Source organism: Diabrotica undecimpunctata, chromosome 7 (genome assembly GCF_040954645.1).
Source record: "Diabrotica undecimpunctata isolate CICGRU chromosome 7, icDiaUnde3, whole genome shotgun sequence".
Lineage (NCBI taxonomy): Eukaryota > Metazoa > Arthropoda > Insecta > Coleoptera > Chrysomelidae > Diabrotica > Diabrotica undecimpunctata.
In genome coordinates this window covers 31216478-31241385 of record NC_092809.1, presented here as the reverse complement: position 1 = coordinate 31241385, position 24908 = coordinate 31216478, and the positions used below count along the sequence as shown (strand labels likewise).

General features: G+C 32.2%; 1 protein-coding gene across 1 annotated transcript in view; it reads right to left on the bottom strand.

The window, feature by feature from the left end:
• Hs3st-A (Heparan sulfate 3-O sulfotransferase-A) overlaps window positions 1–24908 on the bottom strand; it is a 67274-nt gene that overhangs the window by 18764 nt on the left and 23602 nt on the right. The window contains exons 3-4 of the mRNA XM_072538769.1: window positions 12511–12763; window positions 1905–2120 (exon numbers count right to left, since the gene is read on the bottom strand). Of these exons, the coding sequence (XP_072394870.1) occupies window positions 1905–2120; window positions 12511–12763 (469 nt within the window). The remainder of the gene's footprint in view (window positions 1–1904; window positions 2121–12510; window positions 12764–24908) is intronic.

Here is a 24908-nt window from a genome sequence, read left to right as displayed (position 1 = left end):
CACCGAAATCAGTTGAGGGGAGGCGAGTAGAAAATATAAATATGTTCTCCGTAGTACAACGCGGCGTCAGTTTCAGCTTACAAGCGAAGCAGTAACATCTCCAGAAAATGCCAACCCCTAGTGTTGGCGAAACGTCGAGAAGTAATTTCAGAAAAGAACGGCCTAACAGCTCGAACAAACAGCTTAACAAGTTTTTTCGAATATTGTCAGTCGGTGCTCCATCTTGTTGAAACCAAGCCTCATTATTATGTGAAGCGTACAGTGCTGGTAGAATTACTTGCCATAAAATGTTGCAGAAATGCTCTCCGTTTTACGATTTATTTATTTAATTTTATTTGTCCTACGTAGGTAGGTATATTTAGCTACTTCGTGTATGTTTGTTTGTTCTACTCTCATTTTTAAGACTTGTAACGTTATAACCGTCACATGTTTGTTATTTTTCTTTAAACAATTATTATATTTCAATTTCTTGCGATTTCATTTATTTATTAACTTTCTCTTTTATTTTACTATCTTAATTCTAAAAATGGTTGGCTTACCAGTTACCTTTTCATATTTCATTGTAAACTAAAAATAAAATCAAAATGCGAAAAATGGTTATTTCTAACAAATCTTGAAGATTACAATTATATTCAAACAACAAACGCAAATATTATAGAAATACACACTGGATATACGGTTTAAGAAAATTTATTTCATTTTTATTTTTTTTTAATTTTTTATTTTGTTCTTCATAGGCCTCACCTCATTACACATGCGATCGTGTTGCCTGTCCGGATTATATCATTTTAACTTATTTATTTTAATAATAATTAAATTCATTTAATTATCCTTGTTATCAGCCATATCCTTTAAAAATTGTTTTTTAAGCAAGAAAATTTAAAACGCATGCAGTCGCTAACGCAAGCTTTACTATTTTAGTTTTTTGGCCTATAAAAATTTTTCTTGTTCCCCTTGTTGGGTGAAACTTTATGAAGCCTAGTGATTATTAAAATTTCATTTATATTTTTTTATCTATTATGAAATTTGTGAGTTTTATTATTATATATTGGCTCCCAACTTTCAGAGGTAGTTATCCCAATGACACTCCACCATTTCTGATAAGTCGTTCGATGGTTACAGTCTTTTTATTCGTTTATCAGAATTTTAATTTTGTTTACTTTTTTTCTTATTTTTATTGAATCTTTATTTAAGATACAATGTAGTTAGCTTATCGTAAGTGGTTTAGATATTATCTCTTAAGAAATATTGATAAAAATAAAGTTATAAAGTTCGTTTAAACATAATCTCAAGCAAAATTCTTTATTTGTAAAAAAAATATTGTAAGATGGAAGGCAACAGAAGGTATCATACTGCGCTACGTTAATAAAATAAAACAAATATATATATATATATATATATATATATGTATATATATATATATATATATATATATATATATATATATATATATATATATATATATATATATATAAATATGTATCTACTTCTCCATCCGCCAATCAAACTCCTACTGTCAGAAATGTTTGCGTTAATCACAACGCTAGCCCTCACGCCTCCACCCAAACTACGTCACCATCGACGGTATAAATACCTCGGAAGCCCTGAAGAGGACATCAAAGAGGATGTCGAAAAGCTCGCCGTAAAGATAATCGACGCGGTTCAACCCGGAAGACTGTTAAATTTAATCTTAATTCTTTTAATAGTATTAATTTTAGCTCTAGGTTTAATATATTATATATTATATATTATATATTATATATTATATATTATATATTATATATTATATATTATATATTATATATTATATATTATATATTACATATATACATATATTATGTATATATATATATATATATATATATATATATATATATATATATATATATGTAACTAAGACTTACCTCTGGTGTAACAAAATAACTTGGACTCTTCTCGATAGTAATTTGTCCAGGATAAGAATGAGGCATCTGCATTCGGTACCATTCCAGACCTTTGAAGTAGTTTTCATCCCTGTCAAAGAAATGTATTTCTCCCGCTGCTTTTTGGATCATAGGATGTAGGTAGAGCATTTCTAGAAGTGCTCTTGTGCCACATTTTCGTACACCCATGATAATTGCCTATAATTATATATAATATATAGGTCACTAAATACCCAAAATATTAAAGAACAAAAAAATACATGATTATCTCAATAGAGATATCATTATTAAGTAGTATAAACGGCTACTGATTAATATACATTTGACAAAGTACTAAAATTAAACTATTTTCGCTAATTTATACGCATCTGTGCAACTTAAAAAGTATACAAATTATATTCTAGTATAACAAGTGCCACAAAACTTGCTGACATAATAAAAATATTAATAGCAAAACCTAGGCTCCACGGTCAAAAGTTTAGGAAAAAAATTAAACATGTAAAAGTAGATTAGCAATCAGATGACTAAAAATAGTTATGGGATATTAGAATAGTTCCCACCATATTAAAATATATTTTCAAGTCAACAGAAGATAACATGATAATATAAACGCAGAAGATAAGAAAGTTAGTTTTAATTTGTTAAATGTAGTATTATAATAAGTAACGAAGAAATAATAACCGACAAAGAGCATTGCAGAAACCTGGAAAATTTACTACTCAGTCTTTAAGAAACATGCTTATTTTAAGAGTAGAAGTAAAGAGGGATCTCAGCTAACTAAAAACCAAAACCCCCCAGGGATAGATAGTATATCCGCAGAGATATCTGCAATACGATATGGATCACGGTATGAAACATGGGTAAATGACCCGATGGGTGGTGCAAATCAACCCTTATTTCTATCCATAAAAAGGATCACTAACCGTATGCGGAACCGTTGCCCCTATTCCTCATGCAAGCAAAATCCTGCTACATATAATCAATGAACGGCTAAAGAAATTTCTGCTTCCAGAGATAGCTCAAGAAAAATTTGTATTCGTACCAGGAAAGAAAAGCATGACCACATATTGAATAGAAACAAATAATAGAAACAGCAAGGAAACATAATATATTAATGCTGCTTTATTTATTACAAAAAAGTTTTCGATTCGGTAACGGCTAACCACCTAGTTAACCTAATAAAACATTTATTTAATAAAAACTCAGCCAAACTTAAAGTTTACGAAAGAGATTCAAATGAGTTCATAGCAACAAAGAAACTAGACGGGACTGCATGTTGTTATCTTTATTGTACAACATATGTTCTTAATATATAACAAGAAAAGTACTAGATAAATGGAATAAATGAATCACCATAGTATGCTGAAAAATCAGCAACATGCGATAGGCAGATGTCACACATATACTATCAACGAATGAAGTTGAACTGAATACCATCACCAAACGGCTAAGTTGCATAAGCAAAGAATTAGAACTTCACAACATAGGAAAAACAAAAATATTGATTTTAGATAGAGCAAATAATAACATACCGCTCATGTACCAAGTAGCGAATTTCGAAATTCGTCAGATTTGTATAATGGGGCTTTCTGATAACCAACAATGGCGATGCTTCTCAGAAATCAAGCGTAGACTAGCAATTATTGCCCGAACCGCAAGAGCTAAATTAAAACATGGAAAGACCGAACAACGAAAAACCGAAAGACAAGGCATACTAAGCTCATGTTGATCAATGCCCTTATTTCTCTGATTGCTACATACGCAGGTGAAACATGGACTTTTAAAATATCGATAAAAGTAAGATCAAAGTCTTCGAAATGTGGACCACCCTTGCTGCGCCCTTCATCTAGGGATCTATGGAGAAGTATCACCGAGCCGCAAGCCCCTATCTCTTGCCGTACTGTCCCACCATAGGCCGATTAGAAACCAGCATATTCTTGTCTAAGTAGTTCCCCGTTGATTTTACTGGTCCGAGTAAATAATAAACAATTTTGGCGACAAAATGCAACCTTGTCTGCCTACTCGTTGTATGGAGATTTCATCGGTGTAGTTATCTCCAATTTTTACGATAGCAGTTTGATTCCAGTACAAATTTTTAATGACACGAATCTCCTTGTCATCTATTCCGATATTTTTCAGTATTTGCATTAATTTTACTTGCTGTACTTTATCGAATGCCTTTTCGAAGTCCACGAAACATGAAAATATATCTTTTCTTAGGTCACGGCATTTTTGTAATAGAATGTTCAGCGCAAAAAGTGGCTCCCTGGTTCCCATAGAATTTCTAAAATCAAATTGGGTATCTTCGAGATCTTCCTCGCATTTGCGTCTAGTTCTGTTGTGAAGTATTCTTAGGAAAATTTTAAGAGTGTGGCTCATTAGGCTAATTAATCGATATTCTGAGCATTTTCTTGCATTATGTTTTTTAAGTATTGCGACAAAGATGGATTTGAGCCAATCTGTGGGAATCACTCCGGTGTTATATATTGAATTAAAAAGTCTTACTACTACTTTTAGGTTATCATCCTCTATCAGTTTCAGCAACTCAGTTGGTGTATCATCCGGACCACAAGCTTTTCTAATTTTAGCATTATTTATAGAGTGTCTAAACTAATATTAGACCACATAATTACTATAATTTTATTGGAATTTTCCATAAATCGTTTTTAAGCACTGTTTTCGACAAGGAAAGGGAAGCAAAAACGTTCGAAGTTTCAGCGCAAATAAGTTTATAATTGTAGTTTATCTGTAACTAGATATTTGTAAAAACATCAAACATTATTGTGTCCTTTGACAACACGTTTGATGTATAAATGTAATTGAACTAATTCAACTGCTATGTAGCGACAAAACCGTTAGAGATAAATTAAAATGTCCCTTTTGACAATATGCTTTCATTTTAGTAATTCAATAATCGGATTTTTTTTTTAATTCGTTTACTTTACCGATTCACTTCAAAAATGATAGATGATCAAATAAAATACAGCGTTCTGGTAGCATTATAGAAAGAGTTTTGACAGATTTGCGCTATTTACAAGATTAAATTTTTCCTGTGTAAATGAGTTTTAAATCCTGTATACAAGCTCAGTGGTTTTTTTGAGTGTAAGCTATTGTAATAAATAAAACATTAACAAAAATCAGATAAAAGAACTAAGAGTTAGACTTACTCACAATAGATTTATGCTAGTACCAATGACCGGTGTCGCATAGTATAATTTGCTATGAATCTTCAGATCAACAGTACATGGTATACTAAATGCTGTAAATATAATAACCCGTATTGGGGTGCTGTCTGGTACAAAATATATAGAAGTTATGGCAATATTATCTGTGTACAATTTATTAAGTGTTAATTCCAAATCATGATATGAAAAATTAAGCGAAAAAATTATTTAGCGAAAATTTAAAATTAAATAATCTTACATGCCGATACAAGGATTAAGAAGTGTTTGAGAAAACATAGTTTAAAAATCTATTTTAAAATCTAATTACTTAGAAACCTGTACATGAAGTTTTAGTTTGGCTATAAGTACGTAGATGGCAGGGTAAGACATTCAAAATAAACATAAAAAGCATTCTGTGCAACGCCACGCTGATAGTTGTTTTAGTTAATGCCGTCTGAATCAGATATAATTTAGCAATTATCATGGAGCATAACATTTTCGAGTAAGTGTTACAAAAATCTTATTTTTAAAGTAAAATGCATGATACTTTTAAAAGAACACTGATAAATAACGCTTTTTTGTTGTTGTCTGTAAAAATTAATTTTATTAATTATTAATACTCTTTATTTCTTTCTAGACGAGGTTAACCTCTACAAGAAGCAATATAATTAGCATATATCTATAGATGATGCAGATGAAATCTTCATTGACCCTCCGGATGCCAGTGAATTAACGGATGAGGATTCTGGAAATAAGGATGAGGATGAGACAATCTAACTGGCTATCAACTTCTGTCCAAAGTGGAAATTAGATTAAAAAAATAAAGAGATGATGATGACGAAGCTCTTTCAGATGATGAATCCGAACAAAATACAGACGGAGAAACTATAGAAAATGAGAATGTTAAAAAGCAGGAAGAGAGGGACGATATCCCAAAAAAATTAAGCTTACCAGTAAAATCAACTGGAACGAGAATTGTGGTTTAGTTTCGTCACATGCACGACCTTTTGCTGTGCAAAGTAATAAAACAGATATCGAAGATCCTGTTGTCCTGTTTCAAAAAATTTTAGATGATAATATTATCCAGATGTTAGTAACAGAAACAAGAAGGTATGCCATTTTTAAAAACTGTTCAGATCCTCAAATTACGGCGGAAGAAATTCAATGTTTCATTGCCATTCTAATCGTGAGTGGATATGACTGCAAATCTAGCAAGTGACATTTTTGGGACAGCCAGCCTGACATGCGAAATGAAGCAGTTTATAATGCCATGAGACGGGAAAGATTCACTCAGATAATGCGATTTATACACTGCGCAGATAACTCCAAATTTTTGTATTTTGAGAACGATTTCCGAAGTGTAAATTGAAATGTCAATAAACGTACTTTAACCTTTAATTGTGGCTAACTCCAAATTAGATGCTAATGACAAACTCTTTAATCTTCGACCGCTTGAAAATATGGTAAAAAATAATTTTCATAAACATTTTGTTCCCGTTGAGCACCTGTCTTATGATGAGTCAATGATTCGATACTTTGGCAAGCACGGGTGCAAGCAATTTATAAAAGCAAAGCCAATTAGATTTGGTTTCAAGATGTGGGCGCTCAATTCCTACAATGAATATCTTTTAGATTTTGAATTTTACCAAGGTAAACAAAAAGATATAGAGACCACAGTTGAGAAAACCTTTGGAAAACCTACCACTTCGCTGATAAAAATGTTGGAGCATTGTGTGTGTTATAAAGAATATCCTTATCATTTCTATGTGGATAATCTTTTCACTAATATAAACGTATTTTGCTACTTGAAATTAAATGGATATAATATTACGGGAACCTTTAGGGATGACAGAATTCCTAAAACTTGTCCACTACCGAGAAAAAAATAATTAAAAAATTTGGACCGTGGTAGTTTTGCTTTATGTATCGACAGCGATCATGGTATTTTTTTCATAAAGTGGGTAGACAATAACATTGTGGTTGCTGCATCTACATCTTATGGTGCTGCGCCTGTGGGAACTATGCGTAGATATGGCAAATCATTGCCAAATATAACAATAATATGGGAGGAACGGATTTAATGGACCAAAACATTTCTACATATAGAATTGGAATCCGTTCACAAAAGTGGTGGTGGTGTATCTTTACATGGCTTATTGATACTAGTATTAGTAACAGCTGGATATTCTACAAGCACCACCATTCCAAGATTTCCCAATTAGATTTCAGAAGATGTATTGCTCAGTCATATCTTAAAAAATGTACAAATGCTCCAAAGCATGGAGGAAGTCACAGTTCTTCGAAATTTAGTTTCTCGCTTAATAGAATCTCAGACAATCTAAGGTACGATGAAAACAATCACCTTTTAATATTTATACCTAACAACAAAAGACGTCGCTGTGCAGGAGAGGGGTGTAGCAGTAGTACTCGAGCAATGTGTAGCAAATGTTATGTCGGCATGTGTATTGACTGCAATTATACTTTTCATATGAAGACATTCTAGTTATAGTATAAATTTCATTGTGTTTCTTAAGAATTTATTTTATTTTACTTTACGGTACCATAATGGCCTAGCGTTACATTTATGTAACACATATCTTTTTGTTAGTTAATAAGTTAAAAAATTGTTAATTTGTCTATTATTATACATTTTTAATAAAAATATATTAGTTTCTTTAATAAATTACAAAAAAAAACACTCGGGTCATAATGGATTAACGAGTAACCGGAAAGTTCTGGAAGGGAAGAGTGATATTAACAACTAGGATAGAAATCTAGTAATTAAGAGCGTAGAAGCAAAATTTCGGGCCAATGCTTTTTAAATGCATTCATTTTTTTCGAATCCTAACAAAACTAATAAGTATTTTTGAAAAATCTAAACACAAAATGAAAGAATACATTATTACTGAGGGCAGAAAGTCCCTGAAAACTTCTATAATGGTTATTTTAATAAGTTACAGGGGTGAAAAAAAAAGAAAATTTAGTGTGATTTTTAATTTCAAATATCTCATTCAAAAAAACTTTTTGTTTATTCTAAGGGACTTTCAGCCCTCGGTAATAATGTAATGTTTCATTCTGAGTTTAAGTTTTTCAAAAATATTTGTTAGTTTTCTCAAGATTTGAAAAAAATGATTGCATTTAAAAAGCATTGGCCCGAAATTTTGCGCCTACGTTCTCGTTAAAAATTAAGTGTTATGTTATATTATTTAATAGTTATTTATATTTATTAAAGAGATGTATTTTGAAATGTGTTATTTATTGAAATTAATAATCTTAAACAGACATCTCCGTAACAAGATAGAATAAGATAGAAGCTCTCTTTTTAAGATAGTGTGGATGTGCAAATAATCCAAGGTGTATTTATATAGGCATATAGGTAAGTAAATAAATATCTAATCTTGATCTATTTTTTAGACAGAACGAAATTATTGCGATATCCGAAATTAAATTGGAAACAATTTTCAAGAAATTAAAAATTAAAAAACATTTATAGAACAAACAGGACACACCCAAAAGACAAAACAGACATTTAATTTAAAAAAGGGGTTTATTTGTAGATTGTGCACTACATTACTTGTGTGATGGAGGAAATGGCTAACAGTTCCTGGGACGAATAACTTGAGAATATCCATTAGACAAAAAAATCGTAGCCTGTGATGTGTTTTTAAAAAGACAACCACATGCCATGATGACAGTAAAATTCTTCTGTTAGTGATTCCATGGTAAATCATTTAGAAAAAACCAGGAAAAAAAAAACCTCAAAATACTATCTCCACATGGTAAGTATTTGTTCTTACATTTAGTTTTCTCTGAATAAACACCAAATTCGGATTCTATATGAACGTTACTTAGAAAACATAAGTGATGTACCCTCGATATGTTACCGATTTACTAATTGTGATATTTTTCTTTTATTACCTTCCACTTTTAATATGGGTAACCAGATCTTACTGCATTCTACCAAAGAATTTGGAAATTGCTGTCTGTTTAAGGTTAATATTTTCAAAAATTAACACACATTTCAAAATATATCTCTTTAATAACTTTTAAATAATATAACATCACACTTAATTTTCAATAAACAATTTACATTAATAACTACATTACTATTCTAGTTGTTAATATCACTCTTCCCTTCAAAAATTTTCCCTTGACTCGATAAATAGTCGCAGAAAAACTGATAATAATATACACATATAATAAATTAATAAAATGTACACATATAATATTGGCATAATTGCTATATATTTTGTACCAAACAGAACGCTAATATAAGTTATTATATTTTTAGCATTTAGTTTACTATGTACCGTTGACCTGAAGATGCATAGCAAATTATAGTATGGTACCGGTCGTTGGTCGTACAATAAATTGATTGCAAGTCTTTTCAAGATATCAACAAAAAACATTTAAACAACAAATGACAAGCAGTCAATGAAAAAATAATTAATCTAGAAATCACGTACTAAAATTAAGTGGTAAGTGTATATGCACCCAATAATAATACATGCGTAGAGGAAAAACGAGTTCTCGGAAACTTTAGCATCTGTGTTGGATAATATAAACGGTAAGAAAGAAATTATTAACCAAGGAGACTTTAAAAGAAGTGTCGGTAAAAACTCTAAAACAGTATTGTAGGAATGTTTGGAGAAAATACCAAAAATTATAGTGGCAATCGACTAGAATATTGTCAACAATCTCTTAAAATTTTAAACGACCATTTAAATCAATCATTGACTATGTTGTGATTAAACAACACAGTATGATAAGACCTTTAAACGATAAAGTGAAATGGGGAGCAATGAGCGGAACAAACCATTTTTTGACTCAAGTTTGATATACAAATTAAATATATCTATGCCGCTAAATGCCATTTGAATAGTTCCCAAAATGAATTTACAAGATTCTTATTCAAAATGAGAATACTGAACTAACTAGTGGAAGCACCAGAAGAAACACCGGTGGAAAAATACACAAAACTTAATGAGTATCTGCACCCTGTTGCTATGGCAGCATAAGAGGAAGAGGAGAAAACAAATGTCGAAATCCAAAACCGTATTATACGTAAAATATTTATAATATAAAACATAATCAGGGCAAAGAACAAAGTTGTAAAAAACTGATTAGTACATGACCACTAAATGATAGCAAAATATATGCCAAAGACAATTATGTATTATATATGGTGTAAGGCTCGTTAAAGATAACTGTATAAGGGAGCGTAAAGTGTCGGATTGACCAAAAGTTTTCCGATGACCGTTGGTTTGCATCAAGGCTCTTCACTCAGTCCCTACCTGTTACGTCCCTACCATCCCCAACATTGTATGGATGTACTGATAGTGACAGTGAGGGAGAGGGCTGCTTGGCTAATGCTCTTTGCGGGTAATATAGTGTTAGTGGAGGAGAGCAAAGCAATGCTGGAGGAAAAGTTGAAGGATTGGAGAAAGGCTAGTAAAGAGGGAGGACTTAAGTTTAGCAGGTCGAAAACGGCGTTTTATATTGGACATTATATATGTTTGGGACATCGAATTGCGTAGGGTAATACTAGGACGACTAAGAGAATTTAAATACCTTGGTTCCTATATTCGACAGTCAAAAATGGTCGAAATAAAAAAGAAATTTTTATGCAGCTGATTATTGTCATTGAAAATTGAACTAAAAATGGGTTTTTCAGATTACTTAAGTACTATTGTTTTACAAGCAGGTTAAAAGTATTTGTGTGTGTAGCACTTTCATATATAAATAGGTACCATTGTACCAATAATTCACGACAAAACAAATATTTCACAGTTTAACATATTTCAAATAAAGCATGCTTAGAATTATAAAAATATTTAAAAGAGAAATTCCCTTTGGTGGAAATTTTCCAATGCTTAGCTGTATACCATAGATTAAAAAGAACTTCCAATGAAGAAAAAACTTCTTTTTACAAAATAGTATATATTTTATTAATAAAATTTTTAAAAATTATCCAAAGTGGATTTATACATTTTCAGAACGGTTTTGATCAGATCATCATCATTATTTTGGCTTTACAACCCTGTGTGGGTCCTAGCCTCCCCAAGAATATTTCTCCAGTCGTTCCTATCCATCGCCTTCCTCCGCCAAGCACGTATTTCCATATTTCTCATGTCTTCATCGATGTTATCTAGGAATCTTGTTCTGGGTCTTCCTCTTCTTCTTTGACCAATAGGTCTATCAAGGAGCGTTTTTCTAGCTGGATCGGTTTGCTCCATCCGCATTACATGGCCTACCCACCTCTGACGTCTTATCTTTATGTGTTTTACGATATCTGGTTCCTGGTATATCCTATAGAGTTCGAAGTTGTATCGTCTTCTCCAGTCACCAGTTTCATTTACCGCTCTATAGTTTTAGTTTTTAAGGATATAGCCTTAGTATTTTTCTTTCGAAACATCCTAACATGTTTTCATTGCTTTTTGTTAAAGTCCAGGTTTCTGAACCATATGTTAGGACTGGGCGTATTATTGTTTTGTAGAGTTTTACTTTTGTATTTCTTGATATAACTGTAGATTTAAAAAGGAGATTAAGCCCAAAATAGCATCTATTAGCCGTGCAAATTCCTTGGTTTATCTCTGCGGTAGTGTCATTTTCAGAATTGACGAGCGTTCCCAGGTATACAAATTCGTTAATTGCTTCGATGACGTCATTTTCTATAACAAGTGGCCGTAGTGTTTGTGGTTGCGTACCTTTTTTCATGTATTTTGTTTTATTGGTGTTTATTATTAAACCCATTTTTGTAGCCGCTTCCTTTAATGCTACGTACGCCTCTCATGCTGCGTTTTCCGTTCTCCCAACAATATTGATATCATCAGCATATGCTAAGATTTGCACAGATTTGTTATATATTAAACCGGTAGTTGTGATTTGTGAACGTATTACTTTTTCCAGAGCTAGATTGAATAGTATACAGGAGAGTGGGTCTCCCTGACGTAGACCGTTATTTGTTTTAAAAGGTTCAGAGAGTTCCCCCTGGATTCGTACTTTGCATTCAACTTTTTCAAGGGTTAGTTTGGTTAAACTTACCAACTGATTTGGTACTCCTAGGTCTATCATTGCTCTAAACAATTCTCTTCTATTTACAGAGTCGTAGGCTCGTTGATCAGATCATCATCAGTGAAAAATGTCTATGTACCTAGTAGTTAGAACTAGCCACATAATGAAGTCAGACGACCCTTAAATTATATAATTTGAGTAACTAACATTATAATTATTAAGACACCAGGTCGATGACAAAGGATTACATTTTTTAAGGGAACTTACAATTTCCCAGCTCTAAAAAAGAAACTTCATGGCCTGAGAGGCAACAAACAACAAGTTTTTAATTCATTGTAAGTTTTTTTAAATTATTACATAAAAGGTAATAAAGTTAAAATACTGCGTTTAAAAATAACTTCAATGCTTACCTGCGGTAGCCTTCTGGCTGCAGCTGGATATAGCCGTCTGGAAAGTAAAAGAACTGGAGGCCTCGAATGCTCGACTTGTTTTGTTTGTAGACTGTTAAGGGCACTGTCGTATATCAAATGAAAGGTGAAGAAGAGTGAGATCAGCATAATGGTGAGTATTGCGAGAGCCATTTTCGGTCGAGACACTCCGACCACTAAGACGCAGTCTGAAGAATCGCCCTCCATCGACTTTATAGCCGCTTTCGGAAGCCATCTAAAAATATTTTCATTATAATGTCACAATATTATGTTCGTGGCACTATAGCATATACATTATATAATATTAGCGGGAGAGATACATATAGAGTTGTATGGATATGTCTACATATGTATCTGTCTCATATATATATATATATATATATATATATATATATATATATATATATATATATATATATATGAGATATATATGTATATATAACATCTTAATGCTACAGATCTTTTAAAGGTAAGATCATTTACTTAATTGTTTTTCATATTAGATGTATCGCTAATAACACTCTATTAGATGAACTGATGATGCCCATTGAACAGTGGGCGAAACGTCTTCAATAAATAGATAAAGTAGCACAACTCTTGTCTTTTTTATCTCCAAATTGACCGAAAATATCCCATTCACTTACGAGTGCACTTAATATGTATATATATATATATATATATATATATATATATATATATATATATATATATATATATATATATATATATATATATATACGATAAGTAAGTTCAAGAAAATAAATCTTTTGGTCACGAGGATATCGGTCAAAGGAGAAATAATAAAAGGAAATCACAGTTCCATTCCTATATTTGAAGACGTTTTGCTTATTTAATTTACAAGCTTCATCAGTTCAATGAATGGTGAGTGAAGAAAGTTAAGGTGTAAAACAAACACACCATTCTCTTAGTATCCGTGGTCACAATATTAAAGTTGTAATATTAGCTTAAATGTTCATATGTTAACTTTGTTAGAATAACAGCTCTGTGCCAGTGTGTGTTTTTTTTTAAATAGTTTGTTTTTATTTCTACACTTTACTGTTAATATGTTTTTTTTACGTACAATGTGACGGGTTTTTCTAGTGCTTCGCATTAGTTTTTATCCATTTTTTTCACCTTTAAAGTAATCTTTTTCTTATGGTTATACATGCATTCGACTACATATGAACATTTACTTATTGAATATTGTTTGACGGTCGTACTCCTTTATATGTATATATATAAAAGGTTAATGCGAGTGAATAATAAAATAATATAAGTAGAATGTAATGGCTTGTCCGGCAAAATAGGTATATTAATGGAAGGCAACCGTCTATACGTATTTCTGTCTATTGGTCATTGGTATAGAAAAGGAGCATGTTAACTTGGAAAAGGATCACTACAGAAGCAATGCGGCTAATTTGTGGCATTAGAGTTAGAAAATCCTGATGGTTTCCAGGGCAACAACTAACATTAACCACGGAAACTTGTTTAGTTGTTGCCCTGGAAAGCATTAGTCTTCTAACTCTAATGTCACAAATTACACTGTAAGTTACATTTTCTTCTAATGTCTACATTTCTCTTTCGATCTCTCAGCGTATTTCCTGTAATTCTTCTCAGTATTCTCATCTCTGCCGTTTCCAGTTCACAGCCTTTGCATTATGGCTGTGTTGGGTCTTATTTCTGAGGCATATGTCATTATTGGTCTTATATTGGCTATATAATTTCTTGACCTCATCTCAGTGTTAATGTGTCTGTTTTGCCTTTTAGTTGTTATTAAGGCATCCTGTTAGTATTATTAAATGCTAATATCGGCACGAATAACGACAGTTTCATTTCTAAAATTGATAAAAGCTGATCACCGACTCTTTGAGGTTTTTAACTGAGTTAAAAGCAGCAGCTGCAGCTTAAGTCTCGATGAAAAAGTCCCATTGTATGTAGGTGTCTTTTAGGCGTCTAATGTCCAGTAATGAAGCTTGTTATGATACTGAGTTGTTTTTTAAATGGAAACTGTCTATTGTATGTAAATCGGTCTTACTTTAGTTAGTTGTCTTATTGTACATCTTCCCTTTACTCATAATATTCATTACAAGAGTCTGGAACTCTATACCAGATTATACAATGACTTGCAGTTACTGTTTCAGGTCTTTTTTAATAGTGTCTGTAACTAAAGTCGCCCATGGGGCAGTCTAGTAGATTCTAATGTTTAAATTTTCACCATTATTCAAGGGCAACTGACCCTTTTGCAGTTTTAGACCTGTTTATGTATTACGTATAACCCTGTAGTCTGCGTTGAGTGTTTAGTCTGTCCCATTCCTTCCTTCGGTAAATATCCACCTGAAAAGATACTTTAGACCTGTACCATATTGTCAGACATCATCATCATTTTTGCTGCATCTTTGGCCATCATACCACTGATGCATATGTAATTGTTGGTTTTACGGTTGATAGAATGTTGGAGTAGTAAAAAAAAGTGAACCCTTTGGTCTTATAATCAACAACAATAACAAAAAATGGTAGTAAGCAAACTTTCAAATATACAAGCTGACGTTCAAATTTCTATAGAAGACGTTTTTAAATTTAAATACCTTGGATTATAATATAGACCTAGGGGTAGAAATCAAAACTCAAAGTGAATACTTTAGATCTGCATTCCTTATAATTAAACTTTTGCACTGGATACTAGGTCTCAATTCGTGAAAACATATATTTATTCGATTCTCTTATATGGGACAGAGACTCGGACAATGCCCTAAGTGCTACGAGAACGTTGGAGGCCTTCCAAATGTGGATGTTTAGACAAATCTTGAAAATACTATGGATATATCATTTCACTAATAAGGCAGTGTTGCGTAAAATGGGCCATAACAGACATTTAATAGAAGCGGCAAAATCAGTTTTTTAGGACATGTGTAACGTAGTAGATATTATCAGCTGTTGTGGTTGTGAATAAAGGGGAATTTTTTATGGTTGAAAAACTTCAGACTGGACGAGTCTGAATATTTGCTGACCTTAAGAAATGAAGAGGGCACTATAAAAACAAAGGATGTAGACTTCTGGGGTTTATGTTAATCCCCATGTTAAGTCCATTCTGTAACTATATAATTTGTATACAGTGGGTTGTTAACTCGCTCGGGTCCTTTAACACATGCAACCTGAGTAATAATACATGAGCTAGAATGTTGGCAAGCCATTCCAAAGATTTTTATTCTGGCTAATTTTTAAAAGATAATATTTGTAGTTATAAAAAATACGACTCAGACAAATGGTAGTCGTATAAACCAATCAACCAGAAACCTTGGAAACGTTTATAAGATTTGCCATGGTAATGATCTGTCTGTAATTAACTATAAAAATTATTTCGAGAGCAAAAAGCGAATACGTATTTAAACTGCTCCTTTACGTTAATGTAGTTGCTATCCAAAAAACTTGTAACATTATAAACGTCATATGTTCGTAATTTTTCTTTAAATAATTATTTTATTTTAATTTCTTTTGATTTTATTCATCTATTTACTTTATCTTTCATTTTGCTTATTTAATTTTAAAAATAGTTGGCGTTCAACTCTTTATTTAAATTTCTATTAACTAGATATTCTGTCATAATCTAAATTCCAATTTTCATGTTCAATTATTATTCTACATGCTGTATTTAGCCCATTATGTTCTATGAGATATAACGTAATATATAAATTTCTATGCCACACTTCAGTTGAAAAAGTATATCTGTTCTCTGGCAACTCTGCTCTGTAATATAGTTCTTAGAATGTCTTTTGCTTATTTAAGCTGGACTTTTAGGGCTTTTAAAAATATTCAAGTAAACTGCTTACCCACCATGTACAAGAATCAACATAGTGCGTGGATAGATTGCCAAATTTTTAAAGATTGGTTTTTTGACGAGTTCGTTTGCCTTGTTGAAAGAAGAAAAACCTACCAAGAAAACTTATTCTCCTTTTGGACATCGCGTCATCTCATCCAGATACAAGTTCGTTGGCTAGCGGTGACAATTAAGCTGTGCCAAGTGTTGTTGACCTTGTTGGATAAGGGAATGACTGTGACAGCAGTCCTTAAAAAGATGACCGGTAAGGATATGTCTTACTGGATAGCTTCAGCGTGGGATGATGTGAAAGCAACAACTTTGCAAAAGTCATGGCGTAAGGTTTTTCAAATTGAAGCGAAAAATAATGGAAAAGATAACAATAACTGCATTACTAAAAAAGTAGACTTCTCTAGTCAGTTACCAACGGAACCGCCGATAAATGATAAAGACGTCAACGAGTGGATTATGCAAGATCCGCAAATGGAACTGATTGCTGATGCAATCACCGACATGGTTATTAATCCACACAATATCACTGAGGATGACACAGATGAGATAATTGAGAAAATATCTCACTCCGAAGAATTAAAGACGATTGGAGCTGCCACCACTACCCACCACTGATGTTCTTCATCTTCAGCATTGGCGCAACATCTCAGCGTTAAAATGAAGGTCAGAAGTGGACGTGGAATTCTATCAGAGAATTTTTTTAGACGATCCAGTACGTAAATGTGTTTTTATATCTATATATTTCAACTATATACTCTGTTAACATGTTTACATACTTCAATTGTGCATAAAAAACTAATTATATATGTCATTACTTTTAAATTTTTCTTTTGTTTTCAGCAAATACTCGATATCCGCGTTATCCGAGTTTTTCGATATCCGAGGTAGGCGCGGTCCCCATTAGCTCGGATAATCGTCTATTGTATCTTTATTTGTATAAGTATGTAATTTATTTAAATAAACTTCTCTTAAAATATAACTGTCTCATATAAAAGAACTTAATTATTCATGTTATATGCAAGTTTCTTTTCTAGTCTATGTTTACAACGTAGTCTTAAGCGGATAAGCTTGAAAAACTCCCAATAATAACTTCGTGTTTATAATTTATACAGTTTAGTTTATAGGTTTAAATATTTATATTTAAAGATAATATTATTGTTGTAAATGCTTTCCAAGTGTTTACTTTCAGATTGTAGCGTAGTTTAAAATGGCGATGAAAGGGCTAATACAAGATAAGAAGCTGACATATTTAAGACACAAAAGTTCACTACCACCAGAAAAGCACAACCAATATAATATTGAAACGAGAAATAAGGCGAATTCACGAATTAGAAAAACAAATGCGGAATAATTGCAACGTTTCAGAGAGAGTGTTAAAAACCATAAATCGGTCAACGAATTTGTACAGACCAGTTTAATCTAGAGGGACACTTGGGAAGCATATGATAAAATATAGACAAGTCGGACTAAATAAGTGCAAACAGTTTAAAATCTTAGATACATACTACACAAGAACTAAAGTATTTTAAAAACAGACAGTCCTCAGTATCAAACAGTGTACCTACCTAAACCAATTACTACAATATGGCGGCAAAAACTTTATTCTATTTACTGAACTGAGTTTCAATTGACAAGTCAATTTAGTAATTAATTTGTGTTATGATGGGTAAATTTTGATATATACTGGAAGTGGCTGAAAGATACCATACAGCCAAGTGCACATGCAAATAACCAATATTATTTGTAACTTTAGAAGTAGAAATATTGACGTACGATTTATTAACAAAATAAATTAAATTAAATTAATTAAAACAATAAGTTTTAATCGTTTATTTTTAAACTTTTATAGTCATTTATAAATTAGTTTTTACAAATGAAAAGTTTTTAATCAAAAGTAGTGAACCTTCGTTTTTTTACCATCAATATTTGCTTGGTTTAAATATAGGGGTGAGTGCTGCACCTTGGGTACAAATGTACCTTAGTGACATTTATGACATTTGGCAGGAACCTTACTCATACGCTTTACAAAGTCTACTTTGTATCAACGAATACCTATAATATTGTCAACAAAACCTGATATGTCAAAAATTTTAGATTTTTCGTTTTCAATGCCAACATGTACATTGAGCGATAAAGAATATGATGGTAAAACCCAACATGGTCTAGATGCATCCAGACATAATCAGTGTATTATAAAATTAGTTTCCGATATGTTCGTTTCATTGCATTTGGTCGGTGCCAAATCCCGATATGTCAACATACCTGCTTCTGGCGTCATCTATAGAAGTGAAGATTTGACTTCGCGTTACAACGTTTGGTCAGTCTCAGTATTAAACTCAGTCTCAGTCTCAAACAACCGTCTCAGTCTTAAACCTAACATGATCTCGAATTTAGTTGCCTGATTATGTTTTTCGCATAAGCAGCGTTAGTGGTTGTTTGAATTTAAAAAGTAAGTTTTTACAACATTGCGAAGCATTTTACAAAAATAAAACATTTATAAAATGTGTGGATTTAGTAGGGCGTGTAAACTTGTCAACATAGCATTAAATGGTAAGTTGTTATTGATATCTTAAATTACATTTCACTTTTTAATTAAATAATAACAAGATATTTTGTAGAAGAATAGAAGTTTGTTTTGATAAGCAAAATCTGCCCGAGAATCCTAAAAGAGATGACAACTTACAATGTTCAAAATGTTGAAATATCTAACACGTTGGCTACTGTTAATGCTTTTCAAAATTTGATACTCAACACGCTAGGAGATTTTGATGCATTTTAGGGTTAGTATTAAGTGTAAAAATAAGGTGAACTTTATTATTTTACTATTAAGAGCGTCCCAAGAGCGCCTGATCCAGAATGGGCGGCTAAAGAATAGGTCCTCCAAACAGGGATTGTGGCGTTAAGATTTAGCAACCTAACACACAGAAAAACATAAGGGTAAGAAGAACGAAAATCGCAAGATAAAAAAGCCAAATACGGAAACATACGGGGGCAATTTTGCGAAGAGTTCGGAAGACCCAGTCTCACCAAAGCTCAACCAAAAATTAAAACGAACAAAACATAGAACATTCATATGTGCAACATGGAATATACAAGGATGGAACAAAAAGACGACGGAAGTGATCAAGGAGTTTAGAAAAAGCAACATCGACATTCTAGTAACAATAGAAACCAAAAAGAAAGGAAATGGAACGGAAACAATAGAAAACCATATTCATTATATAGAATTTTCCTAAGCAAATAGTGACTTTCGAACTTCGGATACTTCTCTATGTACTCTAACATAGCTTTTCTCTCTCTTTCGTCTTCTTATTTTTTTGTGCATGTCGACCCCTTTAACTGGTGAGAGAAGTAGCTGACACAGAAGATTTTTTCTTTCTTTCTATTAAATAATCTATTTTCAATTTCGTTAGTTTATAAATAGATTGAAACATACTTTCGCGAAGTGTTTCATTTTTTCCAACTAATTCCAACTAATGTTTGTATTTTGAGAACCATTTCCGAAGTGGAAATTGAAATGCCAATAAACGTATTTTAACCTTTAATTGTGGCTTATTCCCATTTAAATAGTAATTAATTTTAACGAGTACTTGGCAGTGATTTGGCGGTTACGGTCAATTCCTGCTTTCCTTACGTGCCCCTTTCTTTCGTTAATTTTGTTCGAAATTGTCACATTTCCAGACTAATTTTGATTTTGTTCAGCCTTAGTACATTTATAAAATGTTTGTGTGTTTGTGAGTTGATTTCCAATATCCATTGCAGTAACATTTTCAGAAATTCCTGTAACCAAAAAAATGTTAGCTTTTTGAGATATCTTTGACTATTATAGCATTTATAGAAGGCTGGTGTACAGGATTAAAAGCTCAATCAGGAAAGGGACGGCGTTTAATCATCACCCATATAGGAAGTGATACAGGGTTCCTTGATGATGGTTTGCTTCAATTTGAGTCGAAAAAAAACAGGTGATTATCATAAAGAAATGACTTCCGAAGTATTTGAGCGCTGGTTTAAGAGAATCTTACCAAAATTGGAATCTGGATCTGTGGTTATTATGGACAATGCGCCATATCATAGCCGCAGACTAGAACAATTACCGACGACGGCATGGCGGAAAGTGAGAATTCAAGAATGGCTTACAGAAAAGGGGATTGCATACGAAGAATCAATGCTCAAAATTCAACTACTTGACATTGCACGGTTAAGGAAAAGTGAATATCTTAAATATGTTGTGGATGAAACTGCAAAAGATTATGGTGTCAAAGTTCTACGTCTACCACCTTATCATTGCGAACTTAATCCCATTGAACTTATCTGGGCGCAAGTGAAAGAAAAAGTAGCACGCAATAACAAAACGTTCAAATTAAACGAAGTTAAGGAACTTTTGATTCAAGCAATCCTCCATGTAACTCCAGAGAAATGGGCTAAATGTATAGGTCACATAATTAAAGAAGAATATCGTATGTGGGAACTTGACACTCATGTCAAAGTTTTACTAGAGCCAATTATAATTACACCAGGTGAAGATAATGACAGCGATAGCAGCACTGCATCTTCAGATGTAGACAGCAATAATATTTTCTAATAGTTTAGTAGGAACATCAGCATAAAAAAACCAAAAACAAAAAAAAACGAGAAGAACATAGTAAGTGTGTATAGTGTTTGTGTTTAAATAGAATAGTACAATGTTTTGTTACATCAAAAATTATTTTTATTTTGTTTTTATAGAATTTTATTTTGTTTTATAGGATTTTAATTTGTTTTGTTTTATACTGTCTAAGTGTTTTGTTTATTTTATTTAATGGGACAATATGGCTTGGCGAACACCCATTTAAAAAAAAGTGACGCGCCACAAGACATACCTCTCGGATGGTGTGGAAACTGTCTTAAAATTTGTTTTAAAAAAATTTCATTGTGTAACTCTTTAAGGACGGGTCACGTCAAAAGACATTTTAGCCTAACTTCCGCGACAGCCTGGTGGCATCAGTAAGCTTTCTGCAAAATTACTTGTTTTTTATAGCTTTTTGTTTATGGCATTCTGTATTTTTAGGAGACTGTATGGAATAAGCCACAAAATTTTTATTTATAGGTTTAATTTACTGATTTTTCGATCTCTATATAAAGACATCGTTTTCAAAGATACAAGTGATAGTAATATTTATTTTTCTATGGCTTTTTGCTTGCCGTTCTGTATATTTAGAAATACTGTTGGGAATAAGTAACAATATATTTAATTGAAATGTTTAATTTACTGACGTTTCGATCTCTATATAAAGAGATCGTTTTCAAATATACAAATGAGAGCAATATTTATTTTTCTGTGGCTTTTTGCTTGTGGTATTCCGTATTTTTAGGGAGAATGTTGGAAATAAGCCACAATACATCTACAGTGGAACCTCGATTATCCGTCAGGGCACCGGTCCAAGGGTATGACGGATAATCGAAAAGACGGTTAACAGAACATTAAAAAAAAATAAAAATTCATAGTATAACTCTCAAATTTTATTTGACAATATAAGAGGGATTTATGTTAGTACAGTTGAATCAATTTGATTTAAAATATTCCGAAATCTTTGTTTTGTTTTATTGTTACTTCACATTTTGCAACGGCTGAATTTCTTAATCGACGTAAAATCATTAAATCTACCTTATTTGCTTCTTCTTGCCGAGAATACCACTCGATGAATTGTTGTATGTGCGATCCAGCTTCTCTATCATTTTTACGCAAATTTTTGTGAATTGCAATAGCATCATCAACATCGCCACCGTCAAAGTCTGTGTCAGCTTCTGAATCAGTTTCGTCTGCCTCTGTTGCCATTTCAACGATTTCATCATCTGTCAGCAATCGATAGTCGTTTGCGTCCTCACAACGAAAACAAAACAGTTGATTCAGCCATAACTTCATGTGTTGCCGCATCACGCTCGGCTGTCACGGGGGCATTTTCATCTTGAGTTGATTCATATTCCACGCTCTTTTCAAGCGTTACTTAAAAAACATCAGCCCAAGCATCCACAGCATTGTCGACTGCGTGTTTTAAATTGTATGCTTTCCGGTATTCTGGCAAAGAATACTCCTCTTCCATAAGTAGGTTTTGAATAAATTTTTTTCTGTATATTTTTTTAAATGTTTCAATGACCGACTGTATTTGCAGGCAGAAAAGAGCACGTGATATTTCCATCGTCACTTCGCAGCATACCGGCTTCAGGATGGGCAGTTTTTTGCTTGCAAATATTGTCGAACGTCTGATATAAAAACGTTAAAAAAAAATAGATAAACAAATTTTGGTTTGCAGTACATACCTTTTTGAAGCAGTCAGCGAATATTTCCTGGGATATCCATGCATTATGTTGTGCGTAGTAGTTAACGGAAAGCGTGGTTATATTTATGCCCTTGAAACAACGTGGTTTTTTTGCTGTACCAATCAATAATAAAGGAAGGCGATGGTCACCACTTGCATTTGAACACATTGCTGTGAGCTGTGATTCGTTGCTGTTCCGTTTTAAATCCGGGTGCATATTGATCGCATGTCAAACCATATTCATCGAGCATAGCTTAAACCTTTCTTTTATATTCCTCAACTACTACAATACTTGCGGCGCTCAATTTTTCACCTTCGATTTTCAGTTCCCGCATACCTTGGCGATTTTTGAACTTTTCCAATCAACCACTGCTTCCTTTGAATGAAGGATTCAATTTCATGTTGAAAACCAACGCTTTTTCGGCAACAATTGGTCCAGCAGACAAAGGAACACCTTCGCTTTTTTTGAACGAACCACAAATACAGAGCAGTGTCGAGTAATTCATTTGTGGCTTTTTTCATTGTCTTACGATGTTTCACCCGGCCATCCAACGATTCCATTTGCGAAGCATACTTTTAAATTCCTTCAGAATTTTTCTTTAAATCATTGACTGTTGTTCTCAGAACATCGTACTTTTTGCTCAGTGCTACAGTAGAAATACCTTTCTTTAGCTGTGCAATAATTTCTATTTTTTTTTTCAATTGACAAAACAACACGTTTTCTTTTAGACTCTTCAGATGTGGAAGACTACATTTTTCAAAACTTAATTGATCAAACGACTAAGTAACATAATCAATGTTCGAATTTAAATCAAACTGAGTTAAGGTGATACACAGATATTGACTGTATTAATTATTGTGCTGTGTATTTTTATTTTCGGCTTGCGATTCTAAAAATTGAACTCTAAAAGCACGTAATTTATCATTACCTATTTAAATTGAAATTTAATCCAGAGCCCTAAATAAGAACAAAAATTATTTACATAAAAAAATGCGGTGGTGTACGTGTACATTTCAACGAATTTGGTTTGGGTTATCGTAATGCTCAAACAAAATGAAGTGGTGACTAAATTAGTACTTACCTATGTAGTCAATATAACTTATGTATGGACCCTGACGGTTAACAGAGGTGACGGTTAATAGAGAGACGGATAATCGAGGTTCCACTGTATTTACATGTTTATTTTACTGACGTTTCGATCTATATTACAGAGACCGTTTTTAAAGTTAAGAAAAAAAAGGAAATAATATAAGAATATATAAATATATAATAATAAACAAATAAAATAAATATAACTATAATTTATATCTTTGAAAACAGTCTTTGGATATAGAGATAGCCTATTTTGAACAATAATATTTAAACAATATAATATAATTAACGTTGAAATAAAAGTGAGTGTACGCCACTGAATTTTCATACTTCTTTCCCCACTTCTACGCCTTCAAACGATGACTCACTCTCCCAAATAGTGAAATTAGAGTTTAGTTCAGACACAATAAACTAAATAAAAAAAGTAGCTTAAAAAAAAAGAAATCAAACATAAAATAAAATGTCTTTCTACAAATATTCCCATAAAAATATTTTAACGTAAATAAGTAGGTATTTATATGATTTATGTATTTTCTTTTGAATTTATATTACCTAAAACTATGTAGTAGACATGTATTTAATATCGTATATTTTTTACGATAGACATTCTCGACTATTACAACATTTGGTGATCGAAGTTTCAGATTAACCCTTTTAACTGATTACCATTTTAAAAATAAGTGTAAAAATTAAAACCTTTATAAAATGTCATGTACATGCCGTTCCAGACAAGTCACGATACCATTACAGAGTTCAGCAACCCGTAATTTTCCTCTCAATTAACTTCGTCGATATTCAAGATGTTCTTCGTCATTTTCGTGTACACGAAAAAGTTTCAGTTAATCCAAGGATTGGTAATTTGCATGTCTTGCAGGTGGGTCTGAGGGCTTATTCCTGAATAATAAAATTTGTTTGGAATTCCACAAGTCTCCGATCTATAATAATTTTATATTTAAATTCATATCTTTTCAGGATTTTAGAAAAAAAAGACATATACTTTTTGTCATCATTAGAAACGTGAAAAAAGAAATGGGTAAGAAAGTATATTATATAAAATAATTAAAAGGTATCATAATGTAAAACATATGAATGCAAAATCAAAATTGTCATCTACCTTTTTGTCATATTAACTAACATAGATTCAGTATTCACAATTGTGTCCTAA